The sequence below is a fragment of the Thamnophis sirtalis genome, unplaced genomic scaffold, assembly GCF_051295495.1.
Source record: "Thamnophis sirtalis isolate CommonGarterSnake01/CBP01778 unplaced genomic scaffold, rThaSir2_p1.2 scaffold_14, whole genome shotgun sequence".
Taxonomy (NCBI): domain Eukaryota; kingdom Metazoa; phylum Chordata; class Lepidosauria; order Squamata; family Natricidae; genus Thamnophis; species Thamnophis sirtalis.
Genome location: NW_028261394.1, coordinates 5492931 through 5515639, shown reverse-complemented (window position 1 = coordinate 5515639; position 22709 = coordinate 5492931). Strand labels below are relative to the sequence as shown.

Sequence of the window (22709 nt, the reverse complement as noted above, 5' to 3'; positions counted from 1 at the left end):
CTTTGTTCTTTGCTTCTGAACGTTAAAAGAAACACTTCTAAAAAAACATACTGCGTTCACCTCAAGGCTATTCTTTCTCTTTGTTCCTCTAGCACACAATACAATTTTAGACTCAGGATGTTGTTTTTTTTTCTCTCTCTCTCTCTCTGTTGCAGCTCACTCAAATTACTGTGGAAGCATGAATGTAAAAGAATTTCTCAGGGATAAAAGCCACTTGGGTATGAACGGAGAATCCATGTGTAAGTACAGCTTCCCATTGTTTAAGAAATAAGCCCTGATTAGAGTTCCAGATGTTGCATCCGTGTTCCATCGGTCTTGTAGAAGCTTGAAAAACTTTGCATGCTGGTTGTGATTCAGCAGCATGTTGTACTTTCAGGGAGCTTCCATTATTTGATTGGTTTGTCCCGTGCACAACTCAGAAAAGCAAGGGTTTTTTTTATAGACATGCAGCCATCTATGAGATTTAATTTTAAAGGGCACCTTGTTGTGGCCCACAGCAGAGCTGGCAGAAGATTTGGACGGTGAGGAGGTTGGGGAGGAACATGGCCAATCCAGGAGTCTGGGGAAGGCTCTGATAAGGGCTCTGTGTCGGAGGCAGAGAAGGGGCCAGTGCCATATGCCAGTTATCAGCTGCCTTCAGAGTCAGACATCAGTGGGGCAGACGAACAGCTGGAGCCCGTTTCCAGTGTGGGCACGCGCAGAGTTGCCAGACAAAGGGAACAGTTAAAGAACAGATCAACTTGGGAGTAAGGCACAGGTGGACGATGAATGGCCCCTCCCAGAGGAAATAAAAGAGGAGTGAAAGGGGAGTGGAGTTTGCAGGAGACCATTAGTTCGCTTCATTGGTTCGGGACTCTCCGAGACTCCTTGCCAAGTTCTGCAGAAATCGGTCTGGCAGCTCTCCAAGCCTGATAAGGTCTGTGACTGTAAATCCTCCCTCGAAAGACTGCTGGATGTGAATGAGAGAAATTCACAGCAAATCAATAAAAGAGGTTTTTGTCAGAACAAGGAGTTTGCTTCGTGCTCTTGGGAAGCCTCAGTCAGAACACACCTAAAGCCAAGATTGCCAGCCTGAAGCATGGAGCTTGTCATTGACCCAGAAGCAGAATTTGTGATATGTCTACACGGGTCAGAAAAATCCTGGGCGCCTGCTTGCTTGTCCTCCACTCCATTGGTGATCCCCAGATTCAGACCTGCAAAGTTCCTAATCCCCATTTCCAGAACTTGGATGGGCACCTCAAATTGAGCACTTCACCCTATTTGGCACCCTTTTGTTTCCTCCTGCATTGGCAACTGTGTGTGTGTGTTGGAAGGGGTTATCAATTGTCTTCAATTGGCAAGCAGTGTGTGGCACTGTCTCAGCAGTGGCCATCCTCCCTCTCTCTCTCTCTCTCTCTCTCCCTCCCTCCCCCCATCCCTCCCTCTCTCTCTCACACACACACACCATTAAAATTCAAGGACTGTCTGGAAAGTAATTTCATTGGTTTATTTATCAAATTTATTGTCCCCCTCCCTTCCGCAGTCGTTTTCTGTACTGAAAGTTGGTCTAGCCATATTGCATTGCGCAGTTGATTGATGAATGTGCTCTGTATTCGTTCCTCTCACCCCCCCAACCTGCAGGTGATGACTGTAAGGGGAAGAAACACCTTGAAACATACACAGCAGCCCACTTGCAATCCTCCCGGTCCAAAAGGATAGCAAGAAGCATGTGGCACATCTTTTCTTACCCAGGTTGATTTGCACCGCTTGTTTTTTTTTATCGTTTTCTTTCCTTTTTTTCGCCTCTTGACCCTCACAAATGTTGCGGGAAGAGAGCCCCCCCTTAATCTACCATAGCCAAATACCCCAATCTAGAATACTGCATCCAGTTTTGGTCACCACACTATAAAAAAAAGATGTTGAGACTCTAGAAAGAGTGCAGAGAAGAGCAACCAGGATGATTAGGGGACTGGAGGCTAAAACATACGAACTGGGCATGGCTGGTTTTCAGGAACTGGGCATGGCTAGTCTAGAACCAGGGGAGACATGATAGCAGTGTTCCAATGTATGAGAGGTGGCACCAAAGGAGGGGGAGGGTTCAAGCTATTTGCCAAAGCACCTGAAGGCCAGACAAGGAATAATGGATGGAAACTGATCAAGGAGAGATTCAACCTAGAAATGAGGAGAAATTTTCTGACCCTGAGAGCAATCAACCGATGGAACAGAAGTTGCCTTCGGAGGTTGTTGGAGCTTCATCCCTGGAAGCTTTCAAGAAGAGACTGGACTGCCATCGGTCAGAAACGGCGTAGGGTCTCCTGCATGGGCAGGGGGTTGGACTAGATGACCTACGAGGTCCCTTCCAACTCTCTTAATCTGTACCTACCCCAAGAGTGGCATCTTTTCCAACTAATACAATTCATTAAAAGTCACAGGCTGCAGATGCTGCTTATTAAGATGCATGGAGCAAGAACTCCAGGTCATCCCAAAGGTGTTTTTTTTTTCCCCAAAAAAAGGCAATTGGACTTCTCTGTTCTGTTTTGTTTTGTTAACTTTTCACTTCTTCAGTTAGAACCAGTTAGAAAAGTTCAGTTGCTTTTTCGGAAGAAAAGCATCTTTGGGACAACCCCGACCTGGGTGTTTGAAGGATCTCCATAGAGAGCCCTAGATTCATGCATCTGATGATGTGCACTTCATGCATCTGATGATGTGCAATGCTGCTCCCGTTATCCCGTGCCTTTTAATAAAGTTTGAGGTCAGAAGGACTTCCCTCTGCAGCCTTTGGATTTTCACCATGGTTCCACCACAAAACCGCGTTCGACTAAACCGCGCTCGACTAAACCGCGTAGCTGACGTCATCAACAGCGCGACAACAGCGCCGAGACAGAAGCACGCTGTAAACGCTAAACCTAAAATTAACACCTAAACCTAAACCTAACCCCCCTAAACCTAATCCTAAACCTAACCCTAAACCTAACCCTAAACCTAACTCTTAACCTAAACCTAATCCTAACCCTTAACCTAACCCTAAACCTAATCCTAACCCTTAACCTAAACCTAACCCTAAACCTAACCCTTAACTTGAATCGGCTTGCTTTCAAAGCGTTATTTAAAGCGCCCTTCTTTCTCCGCGCTCGCTGTTGTCGCCCTGTTGATGACGTCAGCGACGCGGTTTAATCGGGCGCGGCTTAGTCGAGCGCGGTTTTGTCGTGCCACGTTCACCATCATCCAAATCCCTGCATTGCTAAACTTAGAGCTTCCTTGCATAGATTAGATCAAAGCGTCCCCCGAGAATCGTGTCCTTCTCCAGAAGCTGCCTGCCAACTCTAGCTGTAGATTTAGGGTTGTGTGTGTGTGTGTACACACACACACATACTTATTGTTGAAGCAAGGTCATTCTTATTCTACATATGTTGCACAACCACTAAGAAAGCCAAACCCTGTGGTTCAGCGGAGGATTAAAAATAAAGTAATGCATTAGAGGATTAAAAATAAAATAATGCATTAGAGGATTAAAAATAAAGTAACGCTGAAAGGAATCCTAGCAAAAAGCAGAGAGGAAGCAACAAAAGAATTTAGCTTTTGGGGAAACCCAGCTTAATCTAGTGTAGTGAAACAAGACAATGACATGTGGGGCATACTTGGTGCTCTCTGAGCTTGGATGGTTTTCTTGCAGGCATTTCCTTACCGAACTAAGTAACAGCATCAGTGCCCTGATGGAAGTTACCTAATGAAATGCCCGCAAGAAAACCATCAACTCAGAGAGCACCAAGGACTAAAAATAACATTTTGAGCTAGAAATATTTTAACTCCTATCAGATAAAAAATACACCCGGGATCTGCTGGTGGTCTTCGATCCCTGGGTTTTTCTAGATGGAAATCAAAGTCCGACGTTGGTTTATTTTTCTTCTCTGTTGTTGTTAAATCAAGCAAAACAGCTGGGTGCTGCCACCTATCTCGATACATATTTTTTAAAAATGGTTGTTATTACAGCCTTACATTTAAGTGTCGGATTCTAAGGGGTGACGGGACTTCTCACCATTGAAAAGAATTTAGAATTTGTACCAATAACTTTTTTGGGGGGTGGGGGTGCCTCTCAAAACCTGCCTTGTATTTTTTTTTAAGAGATAGGAGGCATAACTTCATTCAAACGAGAGACAGTGATCCTGTCAAATTGGCTGTTAATAACCTTAGCCTTTTCCTTCTGCCCAGATGCTAGGGTTTTTGGTTTCTAAATGCGGGTTTAATTTGGCGTGCAGAAGCGCCGAGGGATGGCTTTGAATGAAATCCCCTTTCTGTTGTCTCCCTTCACACCCATCTGTGTCGTATACCAGGTTACTTCTTCCTCCACATGTTGCAAAGAACGAGAACAGCAGGATGGCTTGTGACCCGGAAGATTTTGTCTCTCCTTTGGCTGGCTATTGTGGCCCCAGGTTACTCCTGTGTGCGTGTGTGGGTTGGATGCGCACGCAAGCTTTGTGCATGGAAATAGCCTACTACCTTTTCGATTGCGGCGTCTCGCGGGGAGATGCGAACCGCCGATTAACTTGAGCTCAGCGGCTTTGGCGCAGCTTCAAACGGTGCATTTCCTATCTCGACAGCAAAGCCAGATTCTCCATTGGATGCTGTCGGGGGACAACCTGGTTGGGAGAAGGTGGAGGGAGAGGCAGAGAAAGATGCCCTTCAGGTGGGCAGAAGGGTTTGAATTGAGCACCTTTTGTGGAGAGTGACTTGGTTATAAATTTAGCTTGCTGTGAAGGAGAACCACCTGCTCCTTTACCTGTCCAATCGCCACGATCCACGGTTCTACCTGTGCATTTAGTTAGTTGCTGTCATCTTACCTGGCCTTGCTTACCTAGCAAGATGGCTAACAAGCTTTGCTGCCGGAGGTGACAGACCCAGTTGTGTGTTTCTCCCTGCCTCAAAAAAAGGGATGCAGTGGCTCAGTGGCTAAGACGCTGAGCTTGTCGATCAGAAAGGTCGGCAGTTTGAATCCCTAGCTTAGAGCTGTAAAGAATTGTAAAGTGGTATACAAGTCTAAGTGCTATTGCTTGGCAACCAGCACAAATATTTATGACAGTTGCACTGTCCTGGGGTCATACGATTGTCATTGGTCTCTCTCACACACACATACACACATCCAGCTAGCTTCCAACAAGTAAAGTCAATGGGGGAAGCTGGATTTGTTTAACAACCATATGATTCACTGATGAAAACACACACACACACACACACACACACACACACAGCTAGCTTCCAACAAGTAAAGTCAATGGGGGAAGCTGGATTTGTTTAACAACCATATGATTCACTTAACAACTGCAGTGAAATGCTTAACTCTGGAGGTGGGAAAGATCATAAAATCCGGCGTGGCTCACTTCATCACCACCTTACTTAAGCAACGGACATTGGGGTCCTAAGTTGAGGACTTAACCTGTCATAGGAAAACTATATGGAGACCGCTGCGGTTTTCTCATTTCCCTCCGTGTGGATTAGCGGGTAGGAAATGCATCTTGTTTTAAGCAGCTTTTTTTCCCTTGCTTTATAACTGACAAAAGGGGAGGCATTTGTCTTCGTCCTAATTAACAACGGATCGTGTCTTGTAACAATTTGTGTGCTTCCCGTATTCCCAAATGAAGAGCAGATGCTCGCTGCCAGTGATTTGAAGAGGGGCTGGATAATTCTGCAAATTGAAATAATTCTGTCCTAGGCAATCTGACTTCTTCTTCCAGCATGACTTTCCGCCAGACGGGCTCTACTGCGAATGCAACAACCTGCGCTATTGATTTAAAACGACTAAATTAATGTTTAAAACCGAATTCCATGCTGCATGACTTTTCTGTCTTGTGTCGGGAGTGTTCTGAGCCACTAATGCAGAAAATCAACCTCAACGCGTTATGAATTGGTGTCTTGTTTTTGTTTTTTTTCTTACAGTTGCACGTATATCGTCACTTACAAAATATGTTCCTTCCCTCTGGAAACTTCTGTCATCTAATAACCTTTCTTTAACCCTCCTCTGTCTTTCTCCTCCTCCCGAGCCAGTTGTTTTCAAACTGTATCTCAGGGAAGCTTGGGTGGAAAGATCAATCCTAGTGGGCCACCAACATTATAGGCCATTAGCCTGCAGAATGTGTGGGTCGTATTCCAAAGAAACTCCTGGTTGAACCTCAATGGCAGTGAGACCTAGGAGAGCCAGCTGGTATCTGCCCGCCCTTAATACATCTCAGTCTGTGCTTAAGCCAGTTTGATCTAGTGGTTAAGTCATCAGACTAGAATCCAGGAGTTCTAGTTCCACCTTAGCTATGAAAACCAGCTGAGGGACCTTGGGCCGATCACAGGGAAATGGTGACTTCTAGTCCCGCGTTAGGCATGGAAGTTGGCTGAGTGACTGGGCCAATCGCCAAGAGACTGTGAGTTCTAGTACCACCTTAGGCACGGAAGCCGACTAGGTGACTTTGGGCCAATCACCGGGAGACGGTGAGTCCTAGTCTTAGGCATAAAAGGCGGCCGGGTGACCTTGGGCCAACCACACACACTCAGCCCAATTTGCCTCCCAGGGTGGTTATTGTAGGCAAAATAAATGGAAGTATATTTTAGATAGATGATAGATAGATAGATAGATAGATAGATAGATAGATAGATAGATAGATAGATAGATAGATAGATAGATGATAGATAGATAGATAGATAGATAGATAGATAGATAGATAGATAGATAGATAGATTATATATGTGTGTGTGTGTGTGTTGTATTTGTGCTGATAAATAAATAAAGGGAGACTAGTATAGATCTATGTCAAGCTATTTAGCTCTCATCAGCTAGCCATACCCTTACTGGGATTCGAACCTGGATAAATAAAGGGAGACTAGTATAGATCTATTTCAAGCTATTTAGCTCTCATTAGCTAGCCATACCTTCCCAGTAAGGGTATGGCTAGCTGATGAGAGCTAAATAGCTTGAAATAGATCAATACTAGTCTCCCTTTATTTATTTATCAGCAGAAATACAACACAAATGTAACAAAGGCAACAGTAAAAATATTGGGTTTCTGTCTGGATGGTCTCTTGTGACGAGCCGATAGACAGAGAATGGAAGCAGTAAGCTTTCTCCCATATTTGGGCATACCAGGGGTTGTGACACTAATTACATATATATATATATATATATATATGTATGGTGTGTATATATATATACACATACACACACACACACACACACACACAGAGACAGACAGACAGACAGACAGATAGATAGATAGATAGATAGATAGATAGATAGATAGATAGATAGATAGATAGATAGATAGATAGATAGATATAGATATATATACACACACACCACCTTGAATTATTTATACAATTAATAAAGGCAGGAAATAAATTACTAAAATCCTCAAGCCAAAGGAATGATGAAACAGTCATGACATCACAATGCAAAGCCCACGACTTAACATACCTGAGTCCAATTTTAGAACCCAAGAACATCAAGGCAGCGTTTCCATGGCGATGCCTTCACTCACACCTGCCTTACCATTTCCCCCTCTTCGTAGCCGTTTATGGATGCATCGGTGCCCGGATTTTTCTGCAGTGCCTAATGGCTCCCCCTGGGCAGCATTGGGGTTGATCCAGAAAAGTTTCCCTCCTGATCCAAAAAAAACCCTTTGAAAACAACTGTGCTGAAGGATCCTTGACATTTCTCACTCATCTCGGCTTTCTCCTCTCATTTAGGGAAAGCGGCCACAGGGGCCTTCTGGTGGCTCGGCACTGGATGGTATCAGCTCGCGACCCTAATTTCTCTGCTGAATGTTTTTCTCCTTACAAGGTCTGTAAGCATTTCGTACGGGATGGGGTCTCAAGCACTGGATTTAAAAATCAGTTCATTGCAGACTGTGCAAACTGCTTCTAATCATGAACTACAGTTAATATAGCAATAGCACTTAAGACCTATATACCGCTTCACCGGGCTTTATAGCCCTCTCTAAGCGGTTTATAGAGTCAGCCTCTTTCCCCCCCATCCATCTGGGTCCTCATTTTACCGGGAAGGATGGAAGGCTGAGCTGACCTTGAGCCGGTCAGGATCGAACTCCTGACAGTGGGCAGAGTCAGCCTGCAATATTCTAACCATTGCACCACCATTGCAAGGAAGGAAGGAAGGAAGGACAAAAGGGAGGGAGAGAAAGAAATAAAAAGAAGGAGAAAAGCAATAGCACTTAAACTTATTCACAGCGCTTTACAGCTCCCTCTAAGGGGTTTACAGAGTCAGCCTCTTGCCCCCAACAATCTGGCTCCTCATTTTATCCACCACGGAAGGATGGAAGGCTAAATCAACCTTGAGCCTGGTGAGATTCGAACTGCCAAATTGCAGGCAAACGAAAGTCAACAGAAGTAGCCCGCAGTTACTGCCCTCTTAACCAGTGTTTCTCAACCTTGGCAACTTGAAGATGTCTGGACTTCAACTCCCAGAATTCGCTGGCTGGGGAATTCTGGGAGTTGAAGTCCAGACATCTTCAAGTTGCCAAGGTTGAGAAACACTTCTCTTAACTACTGCACCACCGTGGCTCATCACGATGAGAATGTGCTTCAGTGGGACCCTTCGCTACGAAACTAAATTTGATTTAAATTTAATAAAAATTTCATTTCCGGAGGCGTTCCAATGAGCAGCCCTGGGAAGTTTTGGGAAGGGCCACTGACTTGACTGTTATTTATTAAGCCACTGTATGTAAACTATGAATGGCAATTAATGTCAGCGATGGGCAATTTTACACTGCAGCCGTTCGCCTTTTGTTTTCCAGATGTCTTCCAAAGATGTTCAGGTTGCTGCTGTTCTTTCTCCCCCTACTTTTACTGCTTGGTGAGTAAAACAGGTATTGAGAAAAAGACTCTTAATATCTTACCTGTGAGGATAACGTAGGCCTAGGGCTGTATTCCATCAGCTCCCACAACCCTTGAAGTATAGGTAGTTTTAGACTGAGTTTCCTCAAACATTCATGCATGTTTCCTTTTAACCGCATTTTTTGCTTCAGGTTTATGGTGCTGGGGTTCCGAAGATTTCCTCTCCTTGTTACCAGCTTTGAACTGGACCAGCTTACTCAGAACGGCCAGGTGGGAAGACTCCGTAAAGAGAGTTGCATCTGAACCTCAATCAGGCCCCGCTGGTCAGTTTCCAGAGGTGAGCGAGGCCAATCCTGACCTCCGACTTTGGTTCTCAAAGGGATGTAATGTCTTAAAGAGGTTTAGGAAAACTGCAGCGTTGCTAGAGAGTTTTTTGAGCCCATCATAACTTCAAACAGGGGCAAGGATATTTTACTTTAATTCAGGGAGTTTGGGTTTCCATTTATGAATGGCTATTTTAAGGCTCTGTTGTTAACTGCTCAATGCTGAGGGATGGGGTGATATAAACACTGCATAGATAAATAAATACCTAAATAAACGAGGCCAGAATTGGGCCATAGATTTTTGGCTAGAAAAGCTTTGGATCTTATTTTTCCACAACAAGATTTCCAAAATCTGGAATTATCTTCATCTGTGTTTAGGTGGTGGTGGAGTCTAATTGTATATCCGCAAACTTCATCTAAAGTCAATTGGGATTTGTCGTTGATTTTAATCCGTTTTAGGATCGTTTTAATGCTTCATTCAAGTGACACTTTAGTTTCTGGTGAAGTGATTTTTATTAATGTGAGTTTGTTTATGGTCAGGAGCAGTGAAAATAAACAAGCCTTTTTTATTATTTAAAAAAAAAACACCACCCCACCAATCTAGGTGACTATGAAGTTCTTTGATGCAGATCGTGTAAGTGAGCTGGAGAAACAAATGGCCCACTTATCTGAGAGGTGGCGTCACCAGGATGAAGAATACAATAAAATGCTACTTCTGGTCCAAAGCTTTCAGGAACAAGTCACCCAAATGAACGACCGAAGTGAAATGTTGGCACTCGTCAAAAACATTGTGAGCCAACATCTTACAAAGGCCAAATCGGAGGGAACGGGGCACTCCGAGGTAGGCTCGCGTGAAATAATTCTGTGCGCCGATTTTAATGAAAATATTTTAAAACTTATGAAATAGTACGCTCCAGAGGTGGGTTTCAAAAATTGTTCGAACCTACTCTGTGGGTGTGGCCTCCTTTGTGGGAGTGGCTTGCCGCCCATGTGACCGGATATGAAGATGCCGACGACACTTGTCAGAACCACTTTAAATTACCTCACACACAGCCCTGGCATGCATAAGAATATGATGTAAACTTGTTTTTCAAAAGGCATCTTTGGTTTGCGTTAAAACAACTTCAACACACGCAATGTTCTGATTGCACCACAAACGCAGTAGTCATCCTTACCTTTCACAGAGGCACTGAGTTTTATAAATAGGAGCATGATAGTGTAGAATAATCATATCCAAGGACCAGTGGTGGGTTTCAAAAAAATTTTGGAACCTCTTCTGTAGGTGTGGCCTGCTTTCCGGGTCCACTGGTGGAACCTCTTCTAACCGGTTCGGTAGATTTGACGAACCGATTCTACCGAATAGGTGCGAACTGGTAGGAACCCACCTCTGGTATGCTCTCTGGAGAAAGATGTTTTCTAGGGCAAATATTTAAGGGGAAAATTAGAGTTTGCATGAGCTGAGAAACTGTCATTTGTTTTTGCACTGTAGTGTAATAGTTTAGTAAATGATTGTTGTTTGCCCTCCGTTAACTCAATTATTCAACCAGGTGAAATATGTAAATCTATAAAGTTGCCAGATTCAACAGAGAACCTAATCAAAAACAAAAAGTACTTTTCACATGTGAATTTTTGAAATGATGTCATTTTGTTCCTTTGGCCGAAAGGGATCGTTGCCTTTCTATTTATAGAGGTTCAAGGTGAAAAATGTTTAAAGATAGCCATTTTTTGTTTGTATGCTTAACTGTCTGCGCAGCATTTAAACACGCAAAGAATCCGCAGTCTTTTCATGATAAAAGCGCTATATTTTCATTATAAGAGTATTTTTTAAACAAAAAATGTCATTCTGTTTTATCTTTCAAGCAATTTTTGACTTTGCATCAAGAGCACGAATGGCGCCTTGCAACTTTAGAAAGTCTTCTGGCAAAACTCTCAGAAAAATCAGAGGTAACAGTAAACATTATTTTTTTGCTGGAATAATTCTAAGAATTTTACCACCCTGTATCCCTGTTACTAGCCCAACAGCATCAAACTGCAATTCCGTCTGTGCTTCAGGCAGGAACGTTAAGCCTTGTCTTCTCCAATAGATTCCCCATCAGCCACTTTCTGCAATGCAGAGAGTTTGTGGATTCTCCCTTCAATCATTCCAAGTACGGTGAAGCGATTTATTCAGGAAACTAACACTGTGTTATTTTCCAGGGTCTCCAGAAAGAATTTGAATTAACCAAAGCAAAAACAATGAGGTACGGCTGCAACCTGTATATTGAATTGGGAACCATTAAATATTACAAAACGTTCTATAAAGTTGATAGTATTTCTTCTTTAAAAAAAAAAAGAATGGAGGGTTTTTATTAGTAATAATCAATGGTATGTTGGGATGGATGGGTGGACAGATGGACTTGAGAGACCGCCTCCTGCCGATTACCTCCCTTCGACCGATTAGATCGCACAGATTAGGCCTCCTCCGAGTTCCATCCGCCAGTCAGTGCCAACTGGCGACTACGCGGAGGAGAGCCTTCTCAGTAGCAGCTCCGACCCTTTGGAACGAACTCCCCGTGGAGATTCGCACCCTCACCACCGTCCAGACCTTCCGCACAGCCCTTAGGATCTGGCTATCCCGTCAGGCCTGGGGATAAGATTCTAATTTGCCCCACCCGAATGTTGAATGAAAGTTGTGTTTTATTGTTTTATTTTTATTTATGCACTGTCTTGTGTTTTTGTTTTGCACCCCCCTTCCCATGTATTGTAAGCCGCCCTGAGTCCCCTCAGGGAAAAGGGCGGCCTATAAATCATAATAAACATAAACATAAACATGTACATAGTACAGATACAAATACAGTGGGTGCTTCAACAGTGGAGGTTTTTAACAAGAGATTGGACAACCATTTGTCTAAAATGATGTAGGGTCTCTTGCTTGAACGGGGTTGGACTAGAAGACCTCCAAGGTCCCTTCCAACTCAGTTATTCTGTTAGACAGAAGAGCGAGCGAGAGAGAGATGATAGATTGATAGACAGACAGACAGAAAATAGATGATAGAAGAGATAGACAAACTAGATAGACAGACAGACGACATAGACAGACAGATTTCCCAATTTTATAACGTATGCAACCTCCATTCATTATTTAAGGTAACGATGCTCCCTTTGTTTTACTCCAGTGTAAAAACACAAACTCTCCTATCTCCAATTTAGCCTGCAGAGTTTGACATCTGTCGCTCTTTTCCCCCCCCTCCGCTTCTCAGTGACATGGATGAGCACAGCCAGAGCCTTTTGTCCAAGATGAAGCACCTAGAAATTGAACTGGCGCGTCTGAAGACAGAGTTGCTGAGTTTACAGGATGTGAAAAGCTGCTGCAACACGATAGACGCCCTTCACCAAAAGGTGAGTTTTAGGAGGGAACGCCTGAGCGAGCCTGAATTGGCACGCCTCGTTCTGACGCCGTGTTCTGGATAGGTTAACTTTTGAAAACCACTGGCCTGGGAAGGAAGAATTGATGGCTCAACTTGTTTCAACATTACCCACTTTTAATTAACCACTGGAATGTTTGTGTTCCATCGGTTAGCTGGCCCATACCCAAAACAAAGATGCCTTACCTAATTGCACCTTTCTTTTGAAATCCGTCGTTTCAGTTGTCATGTTGTGTTGTTTGCTTTCCACTTCTAGGTTGATGCCCAGATTAAAGAATCGATCAGGGTTATGTTTTCGGGCGATCTGAAAGGAGATTTCTCGGAATCCTTGCTTCAGTGGCTAACTTCCAGATTTGTGACCAAAACAGACGTACAGGTTTTGTTGCGAGATCTGGAGATGCAAATCCTCAGGAACATCACTCTCCAGAGGTCGATCACAAATTCCAAAGTGACCACAGAGATAGTGACAAATGCCGTCAACGAAGCTGGGATTGTAGGCATCACGGAAGCGGTAAGCCCCCAACGGAAACGGATTCTATACTGTTGATTTAGGACAGGGGTGTCAAACTCACAGTGTCGTGTGATGTTTTGCAACTTTTTTTCCCCTTCGTTAAACTGGGCGTGGCCAGCACATGACACATCTGGCCCATGGGCCGCAAGATGACAGCCCTGGTTTCACTCCTGCAGGGCAAAAGAGGCATAACTTAAAATAACTTAGTAAGTTTAAGTTTAAGCCATAACTTAAACTAAATTTAAGTCGGCCAATGCTAGAAATGAGGGGGTTTATAGGGCAAGGATGGAAAGTGAATTCTTTTGGCAGACCCATTAGAAGACGGAATGGCATTTCGTTTACCAGCTGTGGTATTTACCTTGGCTTAATTTAGAGAAATCTGAGAGCCAGAGTTCGTGATAGGATAAAATGCAACGTGTATTTCAATTTTTAAAAGAACAACCGATGTATCATGTCATTGACGTGTAATGCTGTTGCAACAATAAGCTAGAGTTCAATATTGCAATAAGGCAGATACATCCCTACTCAGAAATAACTCTCATGACATTCTTCAGGTGATGAGAGGAAGCAGCCTGTCAGCTCCTCTCCATTAGTTAATTAGGAAAGAATGACCATGAGACTCCATGCGTAGAAATCAAATGTACTTTTACTAATTAAAAATGGTTAAAGGCAATGCATAGCGAAGTCTGGTTAATTAGGCGCGAAAACAGTTGATATATAGAATAGCCCATTCCCTACCCCTTGGCATCATAGACCCAGTCCAATCATAATTCTTCCAAATGTCAGGTGCAAGATAACTTCAAAAGGCATCACGAAGATGGAATGTCGGTGCCGTTAGAGCTGGCGGGAAACACCCACGCATGCGTAGTCCGATCAGCCGGTGAACTCCAGAAACTTCCTCCAGCACAATTAGTAACCCCTCCCAAATACCATGCCCTCCCTCCCCGTTTCATGGCAGCTGAAGCGATAGCAAAGCAGAAGCTGACACAGCCATTGTCCCACCTAATAAAAAGCGATCTAGATCTTAAACACCGTTGCCTTTATTCCAGATCTCTCTTTAATGCTGCCGAGCAGAGGCTGAGATTTAGAGTAGATCTTTTTGAGATCATCTTCCCAGCGTGTTCAGGTTGCTAGGAGCTGTACTACGTTCCCCTTTAAAAGCAGGTTAAGGTGAACCGATGATGATTTCTGTAGCAAAAGGAATTATTTGCTCTTAAGTGACTTTCAACACCTTATTGAAATGCTGACCTGGGATCTCTGTCCACCTCTCCCCTTCTGCAGCAAGCCCAGGTCATTGTCAACAACGCCCTGAGGCTCTACTCTCAAGACAAAACCGGCATCGTGGATTTTGCTTTGGAATCTGGAGGTAAGGGGTCAAGAGTTGGGAAGATCTATTTCGGTTCTTTAAAAGAATAGCAGAATAGCAGACTCCGGAAGGACCTTGGAAGGCTTCTAGTCCAACCCCCTGCTCAAGCAGGAAACCCTGCACCATTTCAGACAAACGGTTGTCCAAATCTCTTCTGAAGCCAAGAACAGGAGTCTTGTTTTGAAAGCTGCTGTGATGAGCGAAGCTAAAAGATTTCCCCTCTCTCTGTCTTCCTTCGAGGTGGTAGCATTTTGAGCACTCGCTGTTCAGAGACCTACGAAACCAAAACGGCCCTGCTTAGCCTCTTTGGGATTCCCTTGTGGTATTTCTCCCAATCACCCCGCGTAGTGATCCAGGTAAGTAGGATAGGGCACTTTTACTGACAGTCTTCGACTTACAACCATTCATTTAATGACGGTTTGAGGTTCCGGAGACACTGAAGCAAACCTATGACCATGATCGCTTATGACCATGGCAACGTCCCCGCCAGTGGTGGGATTCAGCCAGTTTGCACCTATTCGGGAGAACCTGTTCTTAACTTTCTAAGAGGTTCAGAGAACCGGTTGTTGGAAGAAATCTTTTGTTTTTTTCCCCACTTTACAGGGCTAATCCTGTAAGGAAGGCAGGAAGGAAACATTCTGGTGTTGTTTCTAGCTTAATCTTTATTGCCCTGCTTACAGAAACTGCCTCTCCGGTTAACCCTTATTACATTGTAATAGCTAAGGCAAAGTGCCCATCGACCTGAGTAATGTTGAGTTGGCCACGCCCACACGGTCACATGACCACTAAGCCCTGCCTTCCCACCTGGTCATTAGGACAGAGAACCGGTTGTTAAATTATTTGAATCCCACCACTGGTCCCCGCGGTCACTTCATCAAAATTCAGACACATGGTAACTGACTCATATTTATGACGGTGGCAGTCTCCCCGGGTCACACAATCCCCTTCTGACAAGCAGAGTCAATGCGGAAGCCCGATTCCCGTAACAACCCTGTTCCTAGGATCAGCATTCCAGAAGAACCCAACTCCAAGTGAAAACTCCAAGACAGAAAAAATATATTTGATATATTTTCTATATATTTTTTAAAAATGGGTCAAGGAGACTATTATCAACAAAAAGCATCTATTTTATTTACACTTGCGCAAGTGGATTCTTGGGAAAGTGGGAGAATCCTAAACAGCACACAGGTGAGACTTAAATACACAAGTTGAAGTCTCATGGGTATCATCAAAGTGCGTCATAATACAATTACATAAATGCATTTGGCATGATCAATAACAGTACTTGGTAATATTGACAATAGTTGGCATTAATTAAGCGATAACCCAAAATTAACTCTCCTCTGTACTTTCTGGGAAATTCCTGTTAATTGCGTGCCCAGAACATATTTTAAACTGGCAATAGCAACAGCAGTTAGACTTATATACCGCTTCATATGGCTTTCAGCCCTCTCTAAGCGGTTTACAGAGTCAGCATATTGCCCTCAACAACAATCCGGGTCCTCATTTTACCCACCTCGGAAGGATGGAAGGCTGAGTCAACCCTGAGACGGTGAGATTTGAACTGCAGAACTGCAGTCAGCTGCAGTAGCCTGCAGTGCTGCATTTAACCACTGTGCCACGCAAAAATGGGTGATCGATGGTTTTCCCTTTCTCACAATTTAAACAATAACAAGATAATTGCCAAGTCCCCCAAACTATATCCGTATCAGAGGGGACTTCCAAGTTCCCATCTGGGCTATTCCTGGCTGGGTCAGAGTGATCTTTCCAAGCAGTATTTTTCTAACCTAGCAAACAGAATAGATACGTATTGATTCAAAATGGAATCTGCCAGGTTCATTCTTTACACAAATAATTCAGATTTTATACTAATTCTTACAAAGAATTTTCTCAAAGTCCCATTTTATTAGAGTAGGTATAGCGGCACACGTGGGAAAACCGGAATCTTGAGATTTCCGGGCCTTCCTTAAGTAAGTCAAAAGTCCAAACCCATCCCATGCACCCCATCAATCCATCACCTCGTCCAATCTCAATCCTTCCCATCTCGAGACATCACTCCTCCTCCAGGTGCAGGAACACCATGACCTCGATCAAAAAGAAGAAGGCTATTATGTCTTAACCACATCCCCTCTACTAATTCCCCCCGCCCCACTCCTAATTTCCCAAGCACAAGAATGTGGCAGTGTGGAAGCTTCCAGTGGTTAATATGACTTCCAAAGCTGACACCTAGCTTAACAATTGCAGTGATCGACTTAACAGCTGTGGCAAGAAAGGTCATAAGATGGGGCAAAATTCACTTAACAAATGCCTCGCTTTTAGCAATGGAAATTTTGGGCTCAGTTGTCGTAAATCGAGGACTACGTGTACGAATAGTCCTCAGACTCACTGTCTCCTAGTTTCTAGCCGGTGGCCTAAACCACTACGCCAAACTGGTTCTCAATTGTTTCCATTGCTTTGTTTGTTTGCAACTTCTGCTTCTTATCCACAGCCTGACATGTATCCTGGAAACTGCTGGGCTTTCAAAGGATCACAGGGCTACCTGGTGATCAGGCTTTCGATGATGATCTATCCAACCTCTTTCTGCCTGGAACACATCCCAAAATCTCTTTCACCCACAGGCAATATTACCAGCGCCCCAAAGGATTTCTTAGTCTACGTAAGTGGTGCCCTCTGCAAAATGAAAGGAATCTTGTCTTTGGGTTCAACTAAAGTTGCTCCAGGGTTTCTGGTAATGATGAAAGGGTTTGTAATAGCTGTACATACAAAGTTAATTGCTGGAAGAGTTCAGGCTTATTTGGCGGATTGATCTAAATAACAAAACAGAGTTGCAAAGAACGTAAACAAGCATCAGTTGCCTGCGAAGATTAGGAGGACTAGAAATTAAAGTCTTTTCTAAAGGGAAAGCATCTCTCTCTTCCTTCCTCCCCCCTTCCTCTCATTGCCCCCCCTCACACTCACACATTCACACCAAATGCCTTTGAGCCTTATCTAGTCTTTCCCCAGTGAAGACTGCCAGTCTGAGAAGATTCCTGTGAAATAGGCATAGAACAATAAAGTAGCTTATTTTGAACTCTACAGATGTGGAACCTGAGGTCACGGATGCAAGAGAGTGTGAAAGGTTTAAGATATGCATTAGTGAGATGGGCAGCAGAGACATTTAATAAATAGAAGTAAATAAATAATCATCTTTTTTGGGAGGCCACCGAGTCTGAAAATTAAAATTGATCTGCTCATCTTCTTTATCAAGAATTCAGAGCCATGCAAACCATTTGTATCGACAGGGCCTTGAAAATGAATATCAAGAAGAGGGAATACTTCTGGGCCAGTATACATACGATCAGGATGGAGAACCATTACAGATGTTTCCAGTCTCGGTAGGTCAACACTTCAGAATATATTTTTTTTAATCCTTTTTTTATGCTTTGCATAATAAGTTTCATGAAAATAATACAAGTTCGTCCTTGACTTAACAGTTTGTTTAATGACCATTCGAAGTTACAGCACACACTTTTCACACTTACAACCACTGCAGCATCCCCGTGGTCACATGATCAAAATTTGCATCCTTGGCAACTGGCTCATATTTATGATGGTGTCCCAGGGTCACGTGATTTCCCCTTTTGTGACCTCCTGACAAGCCAAGCCTAGATTCTTTTAGCAAGTGCGAGACCACCTACTGCCACCGGTAGCCTCCTATCGTCCGGCGCGATCCCACAGAGTTGGCCTCCTCAGGGTGCCGTCGGCCAGACAGTGTCGGCTAACGACCCCCAGGGGGAGAGCCTTCTCTCTGGGAGCGCCTTCCCTCTGGAGTGAGCTGCCCCCGGAGCTTCGAATAATCCCCAACCTCCGGTCCTTCCAACGCGCCCTAAAATGTTGGCTTTTCCAGCAAGCCGGCCTGGCCTGAACAAAACAAATCAAATTATTGGCCATTGTTAATTTAAATTCAATTTTCTTTAAAAAAAATGTTATTGTCAATTCTTATTGGGTTTGTTTGGGTTATTCTATTTAATTTTTGTTAACTTTTGTATTATGTGTTTCTTTTAATGTTGTATGCCACCCTGAGTCCTTGGGAGAAGGGCGGCATATAAATCTAATAAACCTAAACCTAAACTGCAAATATTCACTTAACTATGGCAAGGACAGTCGTAAAAATGGGGCAAAACTCACTTAACAATTGTCTCATTTAGCACAGAGGTTTTGGGCTCGATTGTGGTCGTAAATCAGGACTCCCTCTAGTGGATTCTAATAACGTTTTCTTCTTCTTTTAGGAGACAACTGAAAAAGCATTCCAAATAGTGGAACTAAGGATATTTTCCAACTGGGGTCACACAGAATATACGTGTCTCTATCGCTTCAGAGTGCACGGGCAAACTGCTGAATGAACACTACGCTTATTTTCCTACTCTGGTTATACACCATTTCTGTTTTTAAGTTTATAAAGGGAAATTTTGAACACTGGAATCTTTAAAAGATGGAAGATATGTGATGTCCGACAGGCTGTGTTACTCTTTCCTGGCTAAACGTAGAAGGTTGCCAACAAAATTGTATCCCAAACCTAATGGTTATTTGCTCAAGATGCTCAGCTTGTAACTGCCAGACAGCTTCATGTTTTTAATATGTTCTTTCTGAAGGGGGGGGGGGAAACCCCTGCATGCCAACTGCTCTCGTTCCTAAGCCCAATTAGCAAATCACTAACCCCTCTTTTAATAAGTCAGGAGATAAAGCTTTTTAATTTTTCCTTTTCACCATTAGGAATCTGTTTGTTTTTTTAAAATATTGGGACTCTCCTCTGCACCTGGATATGATTAGCATGTTCTGTTGTTTATGCAGTTCCCAATCAGATGAAGATTTGTTTGCAATCCCAGCCCAAGCCTTGAAACGAAGGCTTGTTACCACTGTTCGGAGTTTTGCTTGACGAAACTGCTTAGCAGCTCATCCTTGAAGCTACTTCATCAGTTGTAGTCATGCAACATTTAATTCGTACGTTGAAGATTCTGATTTCAACCGAAGTTTGCTTTGATATTTATCTTCCAGGTTTAGAACGTTTTTCCTTAAATATATATTAGTAAACAAAAACAAAAAATACCCTAACCCTAACATCCAAATGAATATCAGTAGTGATTGTTGAACACAGAAAGGGCTTGAGTCTAACTTGATGGGTTCTAGTAAGAAACAGAAACGGAGTGGTTTGGTAAGTTGCCTTGTGCGCTGAAGGCAAAATATCCCCATGTGTTAGCACCGAGTGAGGTAGGTGGATTAAGGACGACGTTACATTGAGAATGGTTTAGATCAGGGGTGCCCAAACTTGGCAACTTTTAAGACTTGTGGACTTCAACTCCCAGAATTCTCCAGCCAGCAGCAGCTGGCTGGAGAATTCTGGGAGTTGAAATCCACAAGTCTTAAAGTTGCCAAGTTTGGGCACCCCTGGTTTAGATGGAATGGAATTAGACAGATCCATAATAGTAGTTGGCTACCCTGCGATGGGAGATAATGAAAAGGAAATGTAGGAGATGGAATCAGTGGTAGAAGATTAAAAGCAGGAACACTAAACGTCAAAGAAAGCAGTTTGCCAGTAAAATTTAGGCCAGGAGCTTTATTCGCATGTTGGGTTTTGTGTCGTTTACTCCTCTCAGAGTTCTCTGTCCTTTGGGATTGCTGCTAATCTCTGAAAAAATTCAGGGGAAGCTTCACAAGGCCGGATATATGGGAAAGCACAAAAGGCAACCGTTTTGAATCGGTTCTCCAAAAACAAAACAAAAAAGGATCTATATTTACTTTTCTTTTTTTTTTTAAAGCATGCATATGCACATAATAAAAATGGGCTATCAAATTCAGGATGGCACCTGGAGCTATTATTAGATTCTATGGGGAATTTCCCTTCATGTTATTGAACAGAATCCCTGGCAATTCAGCTTCCTTTTTTAAAATTTAATTTTGACAAGTTGTCGGGATCCGTCTGAGAAAAAGCTTTTTTTTCCCCCCCTATGAAAATGGTACTTTGAGTCCTGGGTTTTTGGAACGTAAACTTTGATTTCAGAAAAAAAGACATGCTGATTTTTTTTATTTTATTTTTTTCATATGTTGCACAAGAGTCCTCAGATAATTATAAAAGCGAGTTTTATTCTTGAATACCACTTGTTCAGCTGAGTTTAGCTTACAGTAGAACTAGTGGCGCTTGAGAAAAGCTTAGTAAAATCTGTTAACAGTTTTAAGAAAATGATTCCAAATTATCCTGTATAAATCCAGATAGGGAAGGGCAGGGATTGTTTATTTGTTTTGCATAACACTAACTTATTTTTAAGAAAAATGAGATAGGACTTTGTGCAATGTATTTTTGTAAATGCTTTTTCAAAATATTTGTCTCTAGTATCCTTTGCTGCCTCCTAACTGACCAGAAGCTATTGAAAAAAGTTTAAGAATTTTAATTTTTGAAAGTGCATGTAATATTTGGAAATAAGAATAAAGTTTCCTTTTGGATATTTATACTGAATGCTTCTCATAATATGTGTGGTTGGGGAGGGATCAAACTCCTTAAAAGGATTAGCAAATCGAGGAAGCAAGCAAAACCAAAAATAGAACCTTTATTCTGTTGCTGTTACACCGAAATCTACAGAAAAAGAATGCATGTAAGCGAACTTTGTCAAAATATTCAAGTTTAACAGTACATCCATTGTGTCTTATTTCCATGCGGTTAGTATCTTCAAAAAAGAGAATAGTGGAGGACATTCAAAGTGGATATTTCAGTATTGCCTTCCCTAGTTTTAGAATGACAAGTCAGAACTATTGCCCAAGGAAAGATTGTTTTCCCTTTAAAACAAGATAGAAATGAAAGAGATCCTTGACAATATGCATATGGATGCAAAGCAATCAGAATAGAGCTGGAAGGGACCTTCGAGATCTTCTAATCCAACCCCCTGCTCAAACAGGAGACCTTATGCCACTTCAGACAAGTGGCTATCCAGTCTTTTATTTAAAACCTGCAGCGGTGAAACACCAGTGATGAATCGCAAAGTTGATTGCGTCTCCGGGATGCAGTATAGCCCTTATTTTCTTGTCGATTCCTAGGTCAGCTGGCTGCCTCAACCCTCTCTCTGAGAAATAAGTCATACGGTAAGTCAGCTTCAGAAAATTGTTTGTTTGTTTATTGGATTCATATACCGCCCTTCTCCCAAAGGACTCAGGGCGGCGTACAACATTAAAAAAAAAATATTACAAAATTAAAAAAGGAAATTAGATAGAGTATCCAAAAACAAACCCAATTAACATTAACAATAACATTTTTTAAAAATAGATTAAAATTAACAATTAAAACAATCATTTATTTTATTTTGTTCAGGCCAGGCTGGCTTGCTGAAGAAGCCAACTTTTTAGGGCGTGTCGGAAGCATGTCGAAATTGTCCCTAAATCTGTCAATTACAATCAGTGGTGGGATTCAAAAACTTTTACTACTGGTTCTGTGGGTGTGATGTGGTGTGACTTGGTGGGCGTGGACCAGGGGAAGGATACTGCAAAATCCCCATTCCCTCCCGATCAGCTGGGACTCAGGAGGCAGAGAATAGATGGGGGCGTGGCCAGCCAGAGGTGGTATTTGCCGGTTCTCCGAACTACTCAAAAATTTCCGCTACCGGTTCTCCAGAACTGGTCAGAACCTGCTGAATATCACCTCTGGTTACAACTAGTAAAACTGGAACAGGTTTACTGGGGCATCCAGAGACCTTGGCTGCCTACCAGCTTCTGTCCTAGTGCAAGAGTATGAAATGTCCCTTGGTTTGCTTTCATCCATTGCCGTAAGTAGGTCTCATCTCCAGGATTCGGCATGGTTAAACTTGCTTGACTAGGCAACTCCCCCGAGCAAATTCTCACTTGGAACGCCCAGACTGGTTGAGGCTGAAACTCCATGTGGGCGTGTGCACTTGCAGCACACTCTTTCCTAAAGACTAGACCCGTGACAGCGAACCTATGGTGTGCATGCCCAAAGTGGCACGCAGAGCCATGTTGCTTGGCATGCACGGCATCGCCCGTTCCTCTTTCGGGTTTCTGGCACGCATGTTCCCATGATCAGTTGGCCTTCATGAATGTGGCAGTGCTAGAAACTGGAAGAGCTGGTCTTCCGTTTTCCGACGTGAGCATGAATGCCGGCCAGCTGATGGTGGCAAACACATGCGCGCCAGTAAACAGAAGACTAGCTGGCTGGTGAGCATGTGCGTGCCGGACACTGGAAGTTCATTTTCTGGTGCCTGCATGCCCCCTGGGCAACTCTTCCCGGTTGCGGCCCAGATGAGTACGTGCATGCATGC

The 22709-nt window shown here is 43.2% G+C and overlaps 1 protein-coding gene across 10 annotated transcripts in view; it reads left to right on the top strand.

The window, feature by feature from the left end:
* The window catches only part of SUN1 (Sad1 and UNC84 domain containing 1), a 40100-nt gene extending 20922 nt beyond the window's left edge, over positions 1–19178 (top strand). For 7 of the 10 annotated variants that reach the window (XM_087701722.1, XM_087701719.1, XM_087701721.1 and 4 more), the window contains 16 exons: positions 156–239; positions 1621–1731; positions 4311–4409; positions 7705–7798; positions 8769–8827; positions 9000–9145; positions 9736–9972; positions 10992–11075; positions 11328–11371; positions 12371–12509; positions 12792–13046; positions 14328–14412; positions 14653–14768; positions 16901–17068; positions 17694–17786; positions 18681–19178. In XM_087701722.1, the coding sequence (XP_087557848.1) occupies positions 156–239; positions 1621–1731; positions 4311–4409; positions 7705–7798; positions 8769–8827; positions 9000–9145; positions 9736–9972; positions 10992–11075; positions 11328–11371; positions 12371–12509; positions 12792–13046; positions 14328–14412; positions 14653–14768; positions 16901–17068; positions 17694–17786; positions 18681–18794 (1928 nt within the window). In that variant the 3' untranslated portion in view covers positions 18795–19178. The remainder of the gene's footprint in view (positions 1–155; positions 240–1620; positions 1732–4310; positions 4410–7704; positions 7799–8768; positions 8828–8999; positions 9146–9735; positions 9973–10991; positions 11076–11327; positions 11372–12370; positions 12510–12791; positions 13047–14327; positions 14413–14652; positions 14769–16900; positions 17069–17693; positions 17787–18680) is intronic. The other 3 variants (XM_087701723.1, XM_087701724.1, XM_087701720.1) reach the window with 2 other exon arrangements.
* Positions 19179–22709: the final 3531 nt, after the last annotated feature.